The sequence below is a fragment of the Bombus pyrosoma genome, linkage group LG13 (genome assembly GCF_014825855.1).
Source record: "Bombus pyrosoma isolate SC7728 linkage group LG13, ASM1482585v1, whole genome shotgun sequence".
NCBI lineage: Eukaryota > Metazoa > Arthropoda > Insecta > Hymenoptera > Apidae > Bombus > Bombus pyrosoma.
This window is the reverse complement of record NC_057782.1, coordinates 9,499,185-9,518,954: the sequence shown is the minus strand read 5'-3', so window position 1 is coordinate 9,518,954 and position 19,770 is coordinate 9,499,185. Positions and strand designations below refer to the sequence as shown.

Below are 19,770 nucleotides of genomic sequence, written 5' to 3'. Positions count from 1 at the left end.
TGCTTCCTTCTAAGTATGCTAAGAATAGACAATACACATTCATCATGTCTCTTCGTCCACGTTAATTTTATTTTCAAACATCCTTCCAATAAATCAAAATATTCTCGTGCCCCACCACTTTTCTATCGGCCTAACGGGAGAAACGGATGACCGAGTGAACAGACAAGAATAATGATCGATCCTCACGGTATTAACGTAAAACAACATCGATTTATTCAACACAAATACTTGCACGTTACGATAGAGGTTCGGTAATAATGATAATAATAATAATAATGATAATAATATTCATATATGTATATATACAGGAAATAAGGCACGTTCGATATTACATTAATTAACGTGCGACCATACGTCGCTCGGCTATCCAATATTACATCTGTTATCGTTTTATCATCATCGTGTCTTCGTCTCGTTCGTTCGATATGCAACATCGTTACCAAATGTAGAAAATGTCATATATATATATACATATATATATTTATATTTATAATATATGTATATATATATATATCTGTAAATATATATCTGTTAATGTTCTCGTTGAATTTCCATTCGTCCGTTCATCGACATTGTCAAAGATAAACTTTTACATCGTCTTAAATCTATATTTATAATTATATATATATATATAAATATATATATATATATATACGTGTTTCCCTTTTGCTTAATTATCCATGACGAAATCACGACCATATTGGTCGATTTTCCCTTTCTTTTCTCATATATTCATTCTCTGGGAACATTTCTACGGTGTCGTTCTATAGCCGATATTTCAAGCCGCAAATAGGCGCGAAATTTGAAACGTTCGGAACGAAAATCGCTATCGTCGATCGTGTTCGATTGAACGCTTATTGGAATATTTTTCTGATTGATTATTCGCGATTTATAACATTCGTTTAATAGATTATTAAATGCACTCACACTCTGGTTTCGATCCCGATGAATGCTTATTATCAATGAATCAATGACCCATTATGAGGATTAGACTGAGCTAACGGTTATTCTATATTGTCTTGATGAATTTCTCAGGAAACATGGCTCATTGTTTCAACGACAAATGTTTTAATGATGCTGGCTATGATTGATGAGGAAATCGATGACGATCGAGATATCGTGATATTGTACAATGTTCCTCGCGGTATTTACGATTTCGTTGGCACGCGCAGACACCTGCAGATTGCGCTCTTCACTGGAATTATTGATTATTAACCCTTTATTGTCTTTCGTTACAGGAGAACTGTTTGTTAATCTTAATCGTTTAGGTTGATATCGAATTCATAATGATATGTTCTGTACGTATAATACACTTCCTACATATGTAAAGAAACAATTTTTATCATCCAAAAATGTGACATCTTTGTCCAGATTTCCAAATTTTATCTTGCAAATAGATTGGAACTTCATTATATTTTATTCATTCCCAAATAAAACAACGAATTGATGTATGGAATTTCGTAATTGTCTAGTTTTCAGATTACCACCGAGTTCTCCTTTTGAAATTTCCATCAGCGAATCGTCAGACAATGAAGGGTTACACGAATTCTGCTATAGAGTTCGTGATTCTAAAGGACTTACACTCTGAAACTGATACTTACTCTCACACATACACTCGGTAAACTTATTTTAGGCGGTATCTAAACTGGCATCAAGATACTTTACACGAATGTACAAAAGTCTCCCTACACCGTAATCGGAATGTATGAACCATTAATCGTTCGTTCTTTTTTTGCCTGTTCCTACGCGCTACCTATGTGCTAAATTAATTAGAAAAAGAAGGTTTGTCTAGAATTTGGAATCGTTGGTTTCTTGCGTCGAAACTGGAATGTAAGGTGCTACTGTAAGCGGTGTAATATGACAGAGAAACGAAGGGCGATCGGCGAATCGTTGATCGATGAATTTAAACATTTCATAAATGACTTTATCTACGGAAGATTAGGTAATTTTTACTACGAGAATTTCCTGCAGATATGACGAGTTAAGTCTTTCGTTTCACTTCGTTGAAAACGTGTTTCTTCGAGATCAAAGGAATTTCTTATATCAACAACGAAATAAGTCTTCAAGTCTAACGTATTCAAGTGAAGTAATCATTAAATTGATATGTTTAACAAATCCAACGATGAACTTAATGCGTCTCAAGTACGATAGACTGTAAAATGTTCTCGTTAACATTATCTTAAAATTGTAGTATTATTAACAGCAGTCGTGTTACGAGAATTATTTTTAGTTTATCCCTGTAAAGGAAGAAATACAGATTCTGCATACGTTTTCAAATAATGTATATACTTGCTACTTGTTTCTTCTACTTCCTTCTGATTTTAAACTATGTAAAGTCTCCACTTCCATACGTACTTTATCGTATTATCCTTTTTTTTTCATTTTCAAGATACAAAAATAGAAAGCTAGAACGTTCTACTCTAAAAGCATCGAAGTGTAATCTCGAACTTCTTTGGAATGAAAATAATACAAGAAAAGACATGTATTTTACACGCAATAAATTGTTTGATACATATATTATCTCTCTTCTGTCTTGATATCGTCGTATGTATCTTTGAAAGAAAGATTTATGCTTTGCTTCGGATGAATAATCCTGTTTGTTTCTACAATCCACGAAGAAGGGATTCGTACGAGTGGTAAGCCGTAGCCGTTATTCACAATCAACGATCCGCCGTTTTTCAATGAAACTGAAACGCCACGTCGTCTCTGAGATGGCACTCGCCGTAAGCAGCTTACACAAATCGCTCCATCCTCCTTAAAACAACGGAGCTACGGATGAAAGCGACGATCGAGGCTTTCGTAGAGATCGATACGGCCGCGTTCGTCCATTTAACTCCGAATAAAATTCAACAACCTATCCCCTTTTGACACGCTTTTCGCTGTCATTGATGCATTGACGCGTATTCGCCGCCACTTAAACGTTAGGCTTAAATTATACAATGTTTATCGAACAGTAGATCATGTCGATTCGTAAGTACTTGCGCAATGTTATACGTAATAATTATATCTAATTAATCGAATCTTTAACACAACGATTCTACAAACTAGCTTTACTATCAAGGAACGGAGTATCGCTTGTAATTATTCCAAAGATTGAGACTTCTATGTTTTGGAATGTTCACGAGTCTCTCTCTCTCTCTCTCTCTCTCTTTCTCTTGGCGCATTTATATTGTGAAAATATAAAATGTATGGAGAGAAAAATATGTATTGGGAAGTTATTCTTCTTCCTAGTTCCAAGCACAAAACTTTGAACTATATTTTAATTGAGAATATGCACTGTACCTTATTACTGAGTATATTAACTTCAAAATATGTTACGATACCAAAGATGTTTTTGGAACGATACTAACTCTTTCAAGCTTCTAAATTCAATTTTATTATTTTCAATTGCTCCTTATTTTTATTTCATTGTCTCTAAGAATTCTGTCGTTTCTAATTTAACGTAGAAATTGTCTAGGTCCTAGGATCAAAATAGAATCGAGTCACTAACCATCCAGATAATTACAAGCGATGCCACGAGTATCCAATCTCTCAAGAAACGACAACCACATAAACGCGTGAGTCCATCAACGAAAGTAAAAAGAGAAGAGAACAACTATCCATTTAAACACTACCCAGTAGCAGAGGAGGAAGATTAAAAAGTCGTAGGTTCCTTCGTGTACTTTTCGTCCATCGGTAAGCTTTCAATTCTTCAATGCCAGCGAAAGCGATCCTCGAGCGTGTGTATCGACACTCGATCACTCTTCGAGTGTCCCAACTCTCTCATTGTACACCAGGTTACAGCTTATCCATGAGACTGTATCCCCCTTCGATCACTCCTTAAAACGACGTTTCTATTGCACTTCGTCCGTCTTACAGTTAAAGGTTAGAGCCGAAGATCGGCCATTTGGAACGTGTCTCTTCTTCAACTCGGACTTCTCAATGGTTCTTCGTTCGAATAGCTTCCTCAAATAAATTCTCCGTGGTTCCTTTTCTTCGTCTAGCGTTCGATCTTGAGCATCTGGCGGTGTTTCGAGGCATTCGTTGCCTCGATACCACGGCGTCTATCTACCGAAACGTGTCTTAGCGACGGAATAACGTTGAACAGGCACCCAAGAACCGGCACGATCGAACCTTCGGCCGAGACTTTTCGACTGATGACGCGATAAAGCGCGATATCACAGCTTTGATGGATCGTAGTTCTCGAACGACCACCTCTGTCTGGCTGCTGTTGCCGAACATTCCTCCATGATCAGCCGCTGCTTGCTCTCCGTTATTGCCAGACACTTGTCGCTGCTGCCGTGTCTGATTTGCTTCGTCTGAAAATAAAAGAACTAACGGTCAGTATTTGTGCTGACGATAAAGAAGAAATAACGAGAATCGAAGTTTTCTAGAATATGTGTTAGTCAACAGGATGGAATTTTTCGAATGGCCAACTATTATCCCAGCTACAACGGAAAATGATGAATCACAGTGTTTCGTTTTTGAATAAAATTATCGCTCGATATCGCGTAACAATGAAGAGTAGGCAAACGAGAATGCGTTCTACACAACCCTTAGAAATGAATAATCTAATAAATAATTCAATAAATAACTAATAACCTAATCGATAAATAATCGAATGAATAATTAGGAATATGTTAAGATAATTAAATAAAAACCTCTGTATATTCGAACAGACGATCCGCGTTCGACACGAATAAATTTCAAACTTAACGCAACAAGTACGAAAATAATCCCCAGGAAAATCAGAACAGGATTTGATATTAATTACTTAAGCGTACACTCAATACTTGCCACGAACGCAAGGATTACGTACCTGATGATTATAAATCCATTGTTGATTCCCCTTGCTACCATGACAAGGATAGAGGATGACATCGGTGCCGCTGTAATCCAGGCACGACTCGTCTCGACGGATCTCGCCAGTCTTGCTCAACATCCAGTACTGTGACAAACGATCAAGATTAATGTTCGTGGATTTTGACCTCCATCGTTTGCCTATGACCGATGGTTCTGACAGCTACTGCACATACATATGGATGCATTTGTCCACCGACAGACTGCCGAAATCATAAACATTCAAGAAACGAATGGAATAAGTAAATTTCTTTGCAACTTGTTAAAAAACGTCATGAAACTAGGTGAACATTTTTGAACAAAGTATATTCTTACTGGAGGTCGAGTTCGTATAAAAAGTCTAAGAGCGTTTAATATTGTATTCTAGAATTTTATGTAACTTGACTGACATATCGTCGACCACGATCACTTGGCTGTATTTTCTTGTTACTCGACTAAAGTTCTATCTCCTTTATGACGAGAATTTGGATTATTTGGAAATTATCATCGTCAGGAACGTTTTACTAGATTTCGTTAAATGTTCTAGTATCTCGTAGTGTATAAAATTTTAGTTTTTTGATGGCTATAGGTAATTTCAAAATTGTTTGATTAATAGAGATTCTAAAATTTGTGAGCCATACGTAATAGCGTAAAAACTGTAAAGTTATGCAATAGGTTTACTATTTTCACAAACGAATATGTGAAAGATTAGGTATCAAAAAAAATTTATTTGAAGAAATTGGAGTAATAAGGTAATTGTAATAAGATTCAAATTTCTGCTTACACGAGAGACCATGTAATATGCGGAGCCACTGAAAACTTTCTAATTAACACGGTGAAATGGCCAATTTTCTTAATTGAAAAGAAGCTTCTTTGTTGAAGGGATCAAAATTTTCTCTTGTAACTTTGAAGTTTTTAAGCGCGTCCGGGAAAACGTTCAAGTTTTTAATACGTATGAAGAGGAGTATTTCATTTCCGTAATTACTCTAACAATATAGTGGGTTCAAATTTGCACATATAATGGCTATTTAATGCTCTGAAGCCTTATGAGCCTTTGAATATCCTATGATAGTTGAACATTTTTAAACTAATCGTCTTTTTTCATTTGATAAATGTTCATCAATAAATTAATTAAAATAGAAATATTCTATTGCACTGTAAATAAATTTTTCTCGTGGCAAATAAACTTTAAAATATATAGAAACTACGATGACAGAATTGTATTTTGTTAAAAATAAAAAAATATTAAAGCGAAATGTCTTCCTACGCGAACATTTTCACCACTTTTGGAACGCAATTTCATCGGAATAATTATTAATTAAATATGTGCGTACGTGGTTACATTTGACACACTTGAGGCGAAATTAAATCGGAGTGGGAAATTATATGAGAAGAGAATTCCGTGATAATGAATGTCGATCGTTGATAATCGAGTTCAGTGGTCCCAGATATTGCGTCGATCTGTCCCTACGTGATTGAATCATACTGGTCAATTGAATTTGACATCGTTCCATCAAGTTGTAGCTGCTGGTAGCGAAAACGAGAACTAGAACGTATCTTGTTAAGTGTCTAAGTGCGTGTAGTACACGTTCGCGCTTTTGAAAGCATAACAAGCCACCCCCGTTGTGAAAAAAATTATTTCAACTGAACTACTTGTAAAAGATTCAATGATCTTTTATGCAAATAAATGATAACGTAATATTATTAAATTACTGATAATCGATTTTAAATTGGACAAATTTCGTAATCTCAAATTTAATTTATTACATTTCGTTATCGTATTAATTCGACGCAATAATTATATTCCTCGAGAATCGAACAATTAATAATATTCCTTTCCAATACCCACCTGATATTATTTTATTTTGCGTCTAATTGATATCTAAAATTAGCGTAATTAGCTGAAGCGTACGTAGAAAATTTCAATTGGTACAGGCCGAGGGAGCATATGTAGCGAAGAGTTCATTAAGTGTCACGAGTGGTCAGGGACGAACAGTGGCTTCTACTTATTCAAATCGTTACACGGTTGTAACCGCGCTGTCAGAACCATCTGCGTTGAAAATTCAAAGGTTTTCAGCCTCTGTCGTGCAACGATAGACTCAAAAGCGGCGGGGATTCGGGATAACGAAAAGCGAGGATTAACGCCATGCACCAGTTACCGCATGTTAACAACCAAGAATTACTATTTATATCCGCTCCAACAGTACGTAAAACAGATCAGACAACCATAAACCAGTATCGAGGTAAAAATGATGTTAATCTTCCGCTAAACGACTCTTGTTGCAAAAAAAAAAGTATCACTGTAATCGAATTTGCAAATTTCCTGCCAGAGATCTTCCCTTTACCGCCCTTTTTATTTCCATAGGATTTTATATCGACCATTAAAAGTAACCACGAGTATTTTAATGATAATCGATGATGAAATACGATTTAACGATAACGTTCAGCGATCGTATATCCACGATCACAATCTAATCTTGAATATAGCTTTATCTAAACACGTGGCTATCAAGCGACTGTCACACTATCTGTTACCTAATTATCAATGATTACTTGCTGTTAGTGTCACCTAATCACAATGCAATCGGCCTATCTGATTTCAATCTCTTCATCAGCTGCCAACGGCGTATTATCGAGACGTCCGTTAACTGCGCGATCATCGCTGACTATCTTTTATTGGATTGTCATCTACAACCGACTGTGTACTAGTTGATACACGAGATGCGTATGTAACACTGGGTGTAACCACTGTCGACGCTTGTCTGACGGTTGATGTTGCGAATAGCTACGTTGTTATAGGATTCTGTGTTTCATTGTTCAGGATTTTGTGTCATTACATATTGAAACGTATAGCGAGACAATCGTGAATGGAAGGATGGATTTATTTGACTTTTTCTAGGAGAAAATATCCTTGAGTTATCAGCAGCAAGATTAATATAGGATGAAAATGACTCTTTAACAAATTAATGAAGATTATTCTTGTCGATAATGATTTTCAAATTATAGATAATTAAGGCTGTATGGATTTTGATTAATTTATACAGAATAAATTTTAATTTTTATCCATTTTTACTTTGTAGCATTAACAATATTAGACAAGAATTACGCGATAATTGCAAGAATTTGCCGTTTGTAAAGCGTATGTTCATTGAATTAACCAGAAATGCTGTTATTCTTCATTATCGCGTATTTGTTAATTAAAACGAGAATTCCTTTATCTCGTACCATCAGCTATTTAATTCAATCGTGCATTATTGTGCGATTTCGAACATTCTCTGCTCGACGCCTGTCTGCAATTCACTACTGTTATTTAGAGAATTCTCTAATTTGCTGGTTTCATGTGTCAGTTTAATTAATTAGGATTCCCTCAATTCGGCTATCGTTCTTTGTCCATCAATCAAAAGCAATCTCGTACTTAGTAATTTCGAAAGTTCGCGCGTTGTTATCTAATAGCCAATTTGATTAAACACATTACAGTTGATTGACGCACTACAACTGAAATTATTTTTCCAAAAAATGTATAAAAAGAGTCTCTTTCTAAATTCGCGCAATAAACACAATCTAGTTATAGACAATCTCGATGTTTTTCAGTAACGTTACTATAACGAACAGATCCAGCGAAAAAGTTTCTAAATAGGCCACGAAATATCCATCAGCCGGTGCATGGTGTGATTCGTGTGCCGTCATTCGGACGCGTCGAAATCATCAATGGACGCCACACGGCGGAAATGCAGACTGGCCGCGACTGCATCAGAGAGTCGGTCGGAGTTCAGGGGTAGCGGCGTAATTACCGTGAAACCGCGGCTTAATTGCTACGGCAAATAGCTAAATTAAAGCGACGCTTTACGAGGCCAAGCGAGCGGCGACTGATTGTGTTTTTGGTTGTAACCGGTTGTCACGGTTGTTAAACCGCGCCGGAACTCCGGGGAACGATTCAGCTTTTGTATCAAACGTACACCCGGGACTCGCGCCGGCCAGCCTTGTCCTTCTCTTCCTGCTCCACGTCATCGTCTTCGTCGTTGTCAGCATCGTTTGCGTGATTTTAACGACGAGACGAATGCCCGGTTACGAGGCTACCTTTTCATGGTTTCGACGTGACAGCACTCGTTTTATCTGGTAACGAGATTCGCCGACCCCCTTTTTCTTCCTCTCACCGCTCCCTTGTTTCTTCTAACCGGGTGAATTTTTAGTTACCATTCGGTTTAGTTAGCATTTTTCTTGTCTTAGGTGCGCAAAAGAAGCTTGGAAGAATTTAAAACCGCGTGAAATTCGCCAAGAGAAGCTGGGCAGAGTTTCGTGTTTTGGTAAATCGAAATATGTGAAATTCAACATACGCTGGACTGATTTCATAGGAAAATGGATTTGGAATCGTGTTATAGAATGTTCAATCGATGAATGTTTCTTCGAATGTTGGTATTTAATTGATGAATGTTTCTATTCGTGTATTATCGATGAATATCGTAGTACACTCAGTTTAACTGTTCTATCTGACACCGTTGTCGAATATTCTATGGAAATATAGAGCTTTCTTCTATATGGAAATACTCGAAAGTAAATGGACCAACTTGAAATTATTTCAAACTTTTCACACGTTAAATTATCGAGCTATTATATCCATACTTTCGAAGCTCCGACGATGTACGTAGCTGAGAGGAATCACAAGTAGCAGACAAGATACTGGAATAAAAATTTCAAATTTCTCTCACGACGAGTACCCTGTAGCTAGGTAGTAAAGAACATAATTTCCACGCCATACACGACTTCATTATATCGCAACAAGCTGGAACATCGCGAGTGATTCTTTCCCCGTGACAAATGATACCGAAACAACAGATCGATTCATCAAGAGCTTAGCGTCCTTATCAATGGGTGCTGAAAGACACGTCATAGCCAGACGAGCGGACATTACTGTAGCCTCGACATAGCACGGTTACACCCACGATGGGTAATTTCCAGCACGCGTGCTGGTTCCCACGGGTCAGAAGATTAATTCGACACGCTGGCACGTGAAGCTAAAAATGACGACAAGCAGCAGATAGCCGGGCCAAGAGAAAGCTATGTAGCTTGGCCCAACGTGCCACTCGTGCACGTGTGTGAAACAGAGACAGGAATAGAGCTAGACAGACAGAGAAAGAAGGTCGACGATTGATGAGCACCTGCACCAGATTAGCCACGTTACTAATTGCAGCGAAATGGGTCGAGCTTAGCACCGAGTTAGCGTGCAAGTTAAATGGTAAACGTGTCGTGTCGGTTAATGGTCCCTTTTTCTTCCTTCGTCGGCGATACTCGTTCCTGGCAGAACGATTATCGTGAACAATTGTTCGGCCGGGCGACACCACCAAGAAAATTCGTAAATAGTTGCTGCGGTTGCTTTGTAATTTACGCGAACACAATGTGGAATACATTAGAAAGTTCGAAACCGTCTTAAAAAATTCTCGTGTTGGTGATGCGAACTAATTCGGTAACATTTTAAAGAGATTTCGATTGGAAAATTCTCATTTCTTCCAAATTGTCATCAAACTCGATTGTCATTACGAGTCCCAGAGTTATTACGAGTACGATATTACTTTGAAAAGAAATATCTTCGAGATGGCACTTATAATGGCGCTATATATACGATCTACTATAAATTAGAAATGTTCTTCTATAATATCCGATGATTACGCGCTGCTACTTGAGAACTGAAGAGGATCTGGATGAGCCAGAGATTCGTGAAACAAATGCGACAAATCGAGGGTTAAAAATGCCCAATGTTTAGCGAATCGTACGCTTCACTGGATCGTAAACAGATTTGTAAAGATTAAAAAAATAAAAACAGTTTCCATTGTTTCTTTAAATACGAAACTGTGAGCCTGTTTTAAGAACAAAAGAGATCGTTGCCGATTACATACTAAGCTGTTGTACCATTTTTCGAATCTATATTTTCAGAAGAGGCATTCAATGGCTTCTCGTTATCGTCAAATCAACAAAACACAACAACGTTATAAATATATGATCATTGATTACCTGTACGTACACACAACTATAATCTTGTATCATTATACATGACAGATAATCTCTGTAATATCACTTGTCTCCAGGTCACGAAACGCTATTACCTGTAATATGACTGTAGCATGTAATTTCATACTGTATTCGTAGATATATGCCTGGAAAATGTATTATATTCCATCCTGCTCTGTAAGTAATAATAATCTGGCCTGTGTTTTATTAAATAAACCGCGTGTGTTATTAAAACACGTTGTACAGGACTCGGACAAGTTCTATTTTTTGCAGAAACATTGTTGTATTAAATGAAATTTTGCCTGTACATAATTAACAAATAAATAGACCGCGTTTCTCTGGGAAATTGCGCATTATAATTTCACGTTAACCCAAATTGACGTATATTACATTTTAGAAAATATTGTCGAACATAACACCAGAGTTATATTCAATGAATTATGGTAATATTGTTCTTAAACGTAAAATTCTTTACCCACAAAAAGTTAATTTACTACATAATATTATATCAGTGTAAATACTATGAAATTTTGTTTAATTTTTCAGAAAGGCAATTTCCGAGATTTCACTTCTAACGTACTCCACAAACATGCTACGAGCAAGTAGATTTACAAATATCCCATCACCATCAAGGATCCAAAAAACAAAAAAAAAAAAAAAAAAAAAAAAAAAAAAAAAAAAAAAAAAAAAAAAAAAAAAAAAAAAAAAAAAAAAAAAAAAAGAAAAAAAGGAGAAAAAAACGCCTTGCAGATCCGAATCTGACGCTCGAATTATTATTAGAATCAAATGAAACAAGCAATTACAGCACCGCGTGCCCCGATGATTATTCCAAACGCGTTCATTCCCTCGAATTCTGAATTCGTGTACCTGATTGCCGCCCTGGCGGTGACAGGGATATAAACCCACTGGCTGGTGCAGGTCTTCAGGCTTTCCTGCCGAGTCTATACACATGCTGCTAACCAGGTGTCTGATCTGCAGCGAATTAACAGATTTGCAAACCGTTACTATTGAACTTTCGCCGCGAAAAAGATTCAAAGAAACTTATCTCGCTTCTTTTATCATTCGATCTGAACAGTCAGAGTGATCTCGCGCAAAGATTTACCACAATACCTTCCTATTTCTTATCTCACGACCCTGAAGAAATGGAAAACACGAAGCCACACAGATAGTACACGTAAGCCTGAAATACGTACAACTAATCATGCAGGTGTGAACGGGTGTTAAGAGGCTTTAGGTTAGAGAAACGAAAAATCGACTTTCGACGAGTACTCCGTCACAGAAATACGAAGTAAAAGTTGTTCTTAATTACATTTCAAGATTATTTGCTTGTTAATTCAGAGAAGTGTGTTTGAAGTTCATTGCTAGACTGCAAAGATTCGAAAAAGTCGAATTTTCGCTTCGAGCGTGAAACTGCGACACGAAGAGACACGAGATAGATAACGAAACAAACGGCTGAAAACGGGGCTCGTCATATGTTTGATCGAGGTTTGGATTCATCGTCCGTGCGTCTGTTTGTACCTGATTTCCACCTTGTCGATGGCATGGATAGAGTCCAGCCGGTTTGTGCAAGTCTGCCTTGCGTGCCGGCGAATCCAGACAGGTGTTACCTCCTTCTCCAAGATTACGAACCTGTTCATTAGTTAGTACAATCATTTCACGGATTAGTATCATTAGAAGCGGCAGGTTAGTTCGTACATTCTTTCGCGTAACGCGTCGAACACCCGAGAAAAAGAAATAATTTTTTCGCCTTGATTATCATATCGACGAATTAAAACTAAAATAAGGTATTTGAAGCAGGTGAACCTTGAAAATCAAGTAAAGTTTTACGATTTCAATATTTATACCGAAAGGAGCGTTCCATTCGCTTTAGTATTTAAAAAGTAGTGTAATTAATTTGAAAAATCTACGTTCAAAAAAGAAAAAAAATTGCCAATTATTCCTTGCCTTCTCAATGGCCGATTCTAATCATCGACAACCCGTAAAAGATCTTCTTTGGAAAAGGAAACTATAGCGATATGCTATTGTCGGGAGAGTTGGAAAATTGAACCTCTTTAAAAAGAACGGATCTGACAATCGACGAATTCCTCTCGTTAGAGAGACAGCGAGGAGAATCAATCTTCGATATCTGCGCGCTATAGCAAACAATAGGAATTATATCCCGGGCGAAAAATATTTTTCGCGTTGCAGACGATTTCCTATCGAAAATATTTTTCTCCTGATGGACCGTGTTATTTTTCTCTCTGGTGTTCGCACGTCGCCACGGATATTTACAATCGCCAAGTATTTCGCAGTGCCACGTCTGGGAAAACGAAAAACGCATAAATCAATGGAGGGAAACGTAATAATTGAACGGCTGCGCTCGTATATAAAGCTTCACGAAAGCTCTGGCAAAATTTCACCCTCGCGATACCATCGAGATGTAAAGACAAAAGTACACGAGTCATGTGTTATCGCGTAAGTGAATGCGATATGGAAATAGAGAAATAACGCTGCGTAAAGGGCCTTTCCATCCTTGTCTAACTAGGCACACACACTCGCGTATCACACCGTTCGTTGATCGGCGTTACACTTACACATGAGTCGTTTAATGCAAAACTAACGTCGGTCAGTCTTTTGCCTGTCTGCCTTATAACCATATCTAGACATCGTAATCATCATTCTGTTTTGTGCACAAGTACTGTAGGTATATCTTCGCTATCTATAGTTTCACGTTGGATAGCAGGATACGCGAAAATGTCAAACTCGAATCCTTACAAAATTTTTATTTTATCCTTCATTACCCGGACGTTTGACTTACGTTAAACAACTCGTATATACTGTGCATGTGCATATGTTATTAAACGAGGGCACAAAGGATGTCTGTGCAGCGTACTCTCTATTCCTATATCGCTGTTTCTTTATATGCTGCTATCTTTACATCTCCATGCTCGATACGTGGTACCTGATCGTTCTTTTTTACGCCTCGCTGACATTTTATCGGCGTAGATTCCTGTTAAACGTTTCTTTCATTATGAATCATGCGGTGGAATCTCGATCGTACAAGTTGGTTCTTTGTCGTTGAGTTTGCGGAATTTGTGCAAGTTGTTTTAGTTTTGCAAACTGTAATACGAAGGTTTGGAAGTCCAGTGTTTGTTAACGCATTGAACGCCATACGTGTTTTATATATTTTACCCTGAGAGACTCGACAGATTCAGATATATTACATCGCGAGATTTAATTTTTGTAAAATATTATATTGCGTTTACATGCTCTTTTCTGGGCGTTATCTAAGTCGTTCACACTGTTGGACATTTTTAGCCCATGAAATTTACCATCTTTTAATCATTCTATAAAATTTAGATAAGTGAATCACCGATGACAGTCGTGATAGTCAATGTGATAAAGTAGTTAATACGTTCACTGCTACTTGAAAGTCATAGTGATGTAATTAATTAGTTATGAACCGTCCAATTAACTTAGATATTTTAAGATTTTTACAATTTCTCTACAGTACTGTCTCTACCAATCTTCCGTAAAGTTTCCACAAATTTCCAGCAATTTCTTTCTTAAAACAACCCGCATTTCTCCTGATCAAACCGTTCAATCGAGATCACCGTCTGTGAAACGTATCGAGTCTCAACGAACGATCGATTTTTCCTCGAGCTCGTGGTACACGGCCCGTAGAACAGTTGCACAGAACGCGAACAAAAAGATGAGGCCTGCAACAGAGCGATGCGGTTTTCCATTTTTCAGATAGACGGCGACAAATCGAAAATGAGCCGGAGCTACTGTGTTTTGTCTGCGAATATACACCGATCCTTGCACGTGCACTACGCGCGCATACACCTACGAAAAACACAGACGTACACGTGATCTTCGCGTATAGAAGACCACGTGTGCTCGCGGGTGTATGCGTTTTCATGCAATAGAATGCATTCAGTCACGAAAGCCCGGTCAGCAAAGTCCTGATTTCGCTGCATGCAAGAATTCTGTGGTCGTTGCAGTTTCAACACGAGCATCTTCGTGTCTTTCATCCTCGTCGTTCGTAGTCGTCGACGTTGGCCGATCTGGCTGGAATAAAAACTACTGATTTATCGTCGACGTTTGGCCGACTTCGATGAAATTCCGGAAGTTGCAGGATTCCCATCTTCGTGCCGAGCTTTATTAGAGACTCGGAGGCTCCTGTTCGACCAACTAATTTTTTCGAGAGGGTTCCTTTCGCTGATTTATAGAGTCGTGATTTTTGGAAGTTATTCGCAGAGTCGATGGAATTTGACGGGAATTGAAAGAAATTGAGGTGATTGAAGGGTAAATAATTGGATAAATGGTAGGAGGATTCTTTGAATAAAATTTAATCTTCTATAACGCCACGTCAATAGAAGTTTTTAAAATTTACTTATAAAATGTCGTTTCTTCCATCGTCGAGCTTGTCACTCGTTACCGTTATGCAAGGATACCTGGTAACATCAGTAATTTATAACTTGTAACTTGTAAAATTTGATCTATCGTTAATTTGATTGTGCAAGACGCCCCTGGTAATCAAATGGAAACATTCCAACTAAAGCGTCGTTCTAAAACTAAAACTAAATAGTCGGTTCGATAACCAAAAGTCCATGCAAGCGAGTTCATAAAACATACGTTACGAAACATTTACCCCTTTCCACGCGCCGTTTCATCGAGCAGCCAAATCCTTCTCCCTGAGCATTCATCAAAGGCACACTTTTTAACGAGCACAAATTTTTCACTCGTATCGGTCCACGTGGATCCGAAAATTATTTGCATGCGAGAGGCGCATTGGAACTATAAATCCACTCATCTCCTCGTTACCCGACCGCGAGTAGCCAACGTGATTTAACCAACTCTCCATAGAAACAAAGGAAAAAGAAAAACGAAACAAAAAATATGATGAGAGTAGAAAAAAAAAATAAAAAGGTTAGGATGTCGGATGTCAGGAAGAAGAGAAGAGAAGAGAAGAGAAGAGGAAAGGCTGGCTAGACTGTAAAAGCATAAGTTTCGTGACAGCCAGTGAAATTGTTATTTCGCATGCGGCACGGACCGCATTCCGAAGCGCAGAGCGCGTGAAATGTTTCTTCGCGAAAATGTCCGGCCATCCTTTACGCGTTTCCTCCTTTTTCCAACGCGCCTCTCTTTTTCCACTATTTGCCCGGCCGTAAGAGTTTCTGCAGGCGAACGGTGCCAGCGCCGGGAAAAAATATGGCAAAACGCATTCCATTCCGGTTCGAATGGGGGAACTGAGGGTAACGGCAGGGTACTAGCGAGGGTGGAAACCGGTTGATCGATACGATTTCTACGCCACGGTCTCGTGGCTAACGCTCGATTCTTTCCCGATTTCAACTCCGTCCGACTCGATAAAGCGGATCAAGCACCGAATTCTGTTTTGTTTAATTTCTACGCTTTGATTTTCCACGCTGAAAAATTCATTTACGTGTCTGTTTATTAACGCTCCTCCATTTTTATTTTAAGAGAACTTCGAGTGTAACAGAACATTTTCGATAAATGATTGGTAGAATATTCAGAAATAAATTAGAATTTAACTCTAAGAAGGAAAAGCGGAAGAAATTGTCATTTTTGGCAAACATAAGACGACCGAAGATTCAGTTAAGGAATTCATTTCCATTCGATCTCGTTTAAAGAGAATTCAACGAGGGAAACGTTGTACCTTTGTCTTGTCGGCGTTCGTAAGGAGGCCTGTGTAAATTATGAAAGATTAAGCCATAGTTTTGCTACGTCATAATCGATCATAATTAGGAAACACTAGCGTTGTAAGGTAGAAATAATGAAGTAATCGCAGATTTCTTACATCGATCATCCTGAACATTATTTGCTTCCGAAATAACAGGTTGCAGGTCTTCCAAGTAATAAACTCTAGTCGGAGGAGAAAGTAATTCTCTGTTCGATTGTTTCAATTAAAATTTTCGAATCATTTCTGTATATGCGGCTAAAATATTTATTCTAATTACGAGATTTATCTTAAATATTCGTATAAATATAATATCGTAAAAAAACTTTCATTGAATGTTAATAAAAATATAGATTCATTTACGAATCCTAAGATAGAGAACTCTGATATCAGAGAACGAGGCAAAGTCCTCGACTTGAGAAACTTCTCAACAGAGCAAGTCGAACTTCCGAGAAATCATTACCCAGAGCCGTTTCATTTTCCGCCTTCACTTTCAAAATGAGTTTTTAAGTTTTACGAAACCAGCCATGTAATTCAGTCGCTAACGCGGCCTGGCGCCAACTAAATATTTAAACGACACACCATGACCTAGAATTCATATTTCTAGGGAAAAGTAATTATCGCGCATCATTGTAAATTCTATCTCAACAGACTCGTTTGTTGAAACGGTAAAAGAAGCAAGCGTCAAGAGAAGAGGATTATTTTTTGGGCGAGGAAAAACTGCAAATGGAGAAAGCGACAAGTATTTCAGCATTTAATAACAATTCGAGATAAACAACCAGGTTGTGATTAAAAAAGTTAATTAAGACATAACTAATCCCATGCATATTTTACTATTTATTCTATATTTTCAGAGGTGGTAAACGCTGAATATTCATCATGCGACTGGAAAAATTAATAAAAATATGTTTGTCTGTTTCTATTGAAAATCTTCACTTCCGAAATTTTCTTCGAATTCGAGCGCGTTCAACAAAATTACAGTGTACCTGATATATCATCGACTATGATCACTTTTTTCTTTTATAAGCTTCCTTTCGTCATTTTCCTCTTCCCACTAGATTCTGTCTCAGGATCTATATTCAATTATCCAATCGTACGAAAAATGTTCGGTCTTCCTTCCCTTAATTCGGGATAAAATCGGCGAACTAAAGGAAAACAGGGTGACAAGGACAAGGGAAAGCATGAAATATCCACATTGCGTGACACTGCAATTTACATGAAAGTAGAAAGCCTTTAATCCAACGTTAGATGCCGTGACTTTGTCGTGAATCTACGAACGTACATGAGGAAAGGATCTAGGGTTTTCGAGAAGGGTCCACGAGATTACGAGGAACAAGGACTGACTTTTCTTCGATCGATATTTCTATACGATACCGTCTCGTAAAGATTATTCCGACGATTTAACATTAAAACGAACGCCAAGTCTAAAGTCGTTACAGGTACTTGTAAACTGGCATAATTATTGTGTTTAATAATCATCGTGGATCTGAAGCATTATTTTACCCGTCTGTTTTAGTCATTCGTTTCGTGAACGTAACACATAAAAATGGCGGCATTAATTAAACGTTAAAAGTGCTATAAACTGTTTCGAAAGAGAATCGGTGGGAATAGGAGAAAGAGAGAGCGGTGCAAAAGTGTGAAAAATATATTGCTCACGCGATGCCTCCGTTTGAATCCGTTGAGATTAATCGTTCGATATGGGCAAGCTTTGAATATTTATATAATAATATATGAAGGTCACACGGGGGAAAAAAAAGTTGGAAAGCTCGCGATATCACTCCCAGATTTTTAAGAATTAGTTGAAGAGTAAAAAAGAGAAAAAAATGGATCAAAAATGTCGGAGGAAGTTCCTCAAGGATAATGATTGTTCTCTGTTCGAATTATATTTGATCCTTTAGTAGAACGTAGTATTCACGTGGGTACAGAAAATCGTAGAATGTAATACTCGTAAAATTAGATGAAACTGTTTGTTCAAACTTAATCAGAAAACGAGGAATATTAGGTTGGATTTATTCGAATCGTCTGTATTCTTACTGAAGAGCAAACGTAGCCGTTCTAATAGAGGTTAAACAAGGTGGATATTACCGTTGTTACAAATGGATAGTCACATTGTAAGTAACTTTAAGTACTTTACCATGGTACATTCAAATACGAAGTGTGATGCGGGTCTCTTCGAAATTTATAGAGATTAGGAAAGTTGTAATCGTTATTAACTGAATTTCCTATGTTACATCTTTGTGTAAACTTTCTCCATTCACCGCCTCTTTCTCTTGGTACTATAAAATATTGGAAAATGCAATCAAAGCTACATAAAATAAATTCATTTCAGAAACATTCACTGCTGTAATATTTGATTTAAATTTTCCGTGTTTGTCTTTTATACGAGACGAATTGATATTAAACAGTACGAGTTACTTCGTTTATAATAATCAATAACCAAACACATACATTTTATGATAAACAAAAGGTTTGTCAGCCGAGAAATTACGTATCCCGCTGTAGTTTACAGACAACGTAAATTCATTGAAACAATGTCATCCATCACTTTCGTCATCCTATTCCTCTACCAAACAATATCGCGAGCTAAACAGGGAAAAACTCCAACAGAGAACGAAGAATTGGGAAGTGTACACGAGTATCGATGGTGGAAGTTGAACGTCCAGGCGTCAGAGACGGAAATCACGGAAATCACACGATGTGCACGATCCGTTTTGCTCGTCTCGCGATTGACAGTGCATTAATTTCGTTTCGATCCAGAGGAAGAAGGGGACGGGGTGGAATGGAAGGGTTGGAGCGATCAATCACGTCTCGATTTATTTCCGTCGTGTTGCGACGCCGTCTCCTGGCCCTCTGTTTCCCTGCATTCGTAATTGCGAAATGATTGTCGGGCTTGTCGCCGATAATCTCGTAGCCCGCTTCTCCTACGGGTCATTACGTCCTCTCGACTCTCGTGCACCACGTATTTGATCGATGCGACCCGCGCGTGTGTTCACCCTCTGTTATCAAACTGCGACTGGACCTGCCGTGTTTCTCTTCGATCTCGTGAAACTCGAAATTTCCTGGTTTACCACGTAACAACGCGTTGCATCGCTAATTTTAGAGTGGAATATACAGTATGTGCTGTTTAACTGGAAACGCTCGAATATCTGGAAGAATACAAATGATAGGAGAAAAGGTTGCGGATAAAAGCTGCACGGTACCGAGGCAGACATAGCGTGCTTTTATCTATATGACTGCGCGATTACCTTGAAACGTTACGCGAAAGTGTG

The 19,770-nt window shown here is 37.9% G+C and overlaps 1 protein-coding gene across 8 annotated transcripts in view; it reads right to left on the bottom strand.

The window, feature by feature from the left end:
• Window positions 1-190: 190 nt before the first annotated feature.
• Window positions 191-19,770, bottom strand: part of LOC122574302 (putative polypeptide N-acetylgalactosaminyltransferase 9) — a 295,412-nt gene continuing 275,832 nt past the window's right edge. For 6 of the 8 annotated variants that reach the window (XM_043741730.1, XM_043741732.1, XM_043741735.1 and 3 more), the window contains 3 exons: window positions 12,340-12,450; window positions 4,799-4,927; window positions 191-4,298 (listed from right to left, as the gene is read on the bottom strand). In XM_043741730.1, the coding sequence (XP_043597665.1) occupies window positions 4,158-4,298; window positions 4,799-4,927; window positions 12,340-12,450 (381 nt within the window). In that variant the 3' untranslated portion in view covers window positions 191-4,157. Of the gene's footprint in view, window positions 4,299-4,798; window positions 4,928-11,688; window positions 11,794-12,339; window positions 12,451-19,770 lie in introns of all 8 variants that reach the window. The other 2 variants (XM_043741736.1, XM_043741737.1) reach the window with 2 other exon arrangements.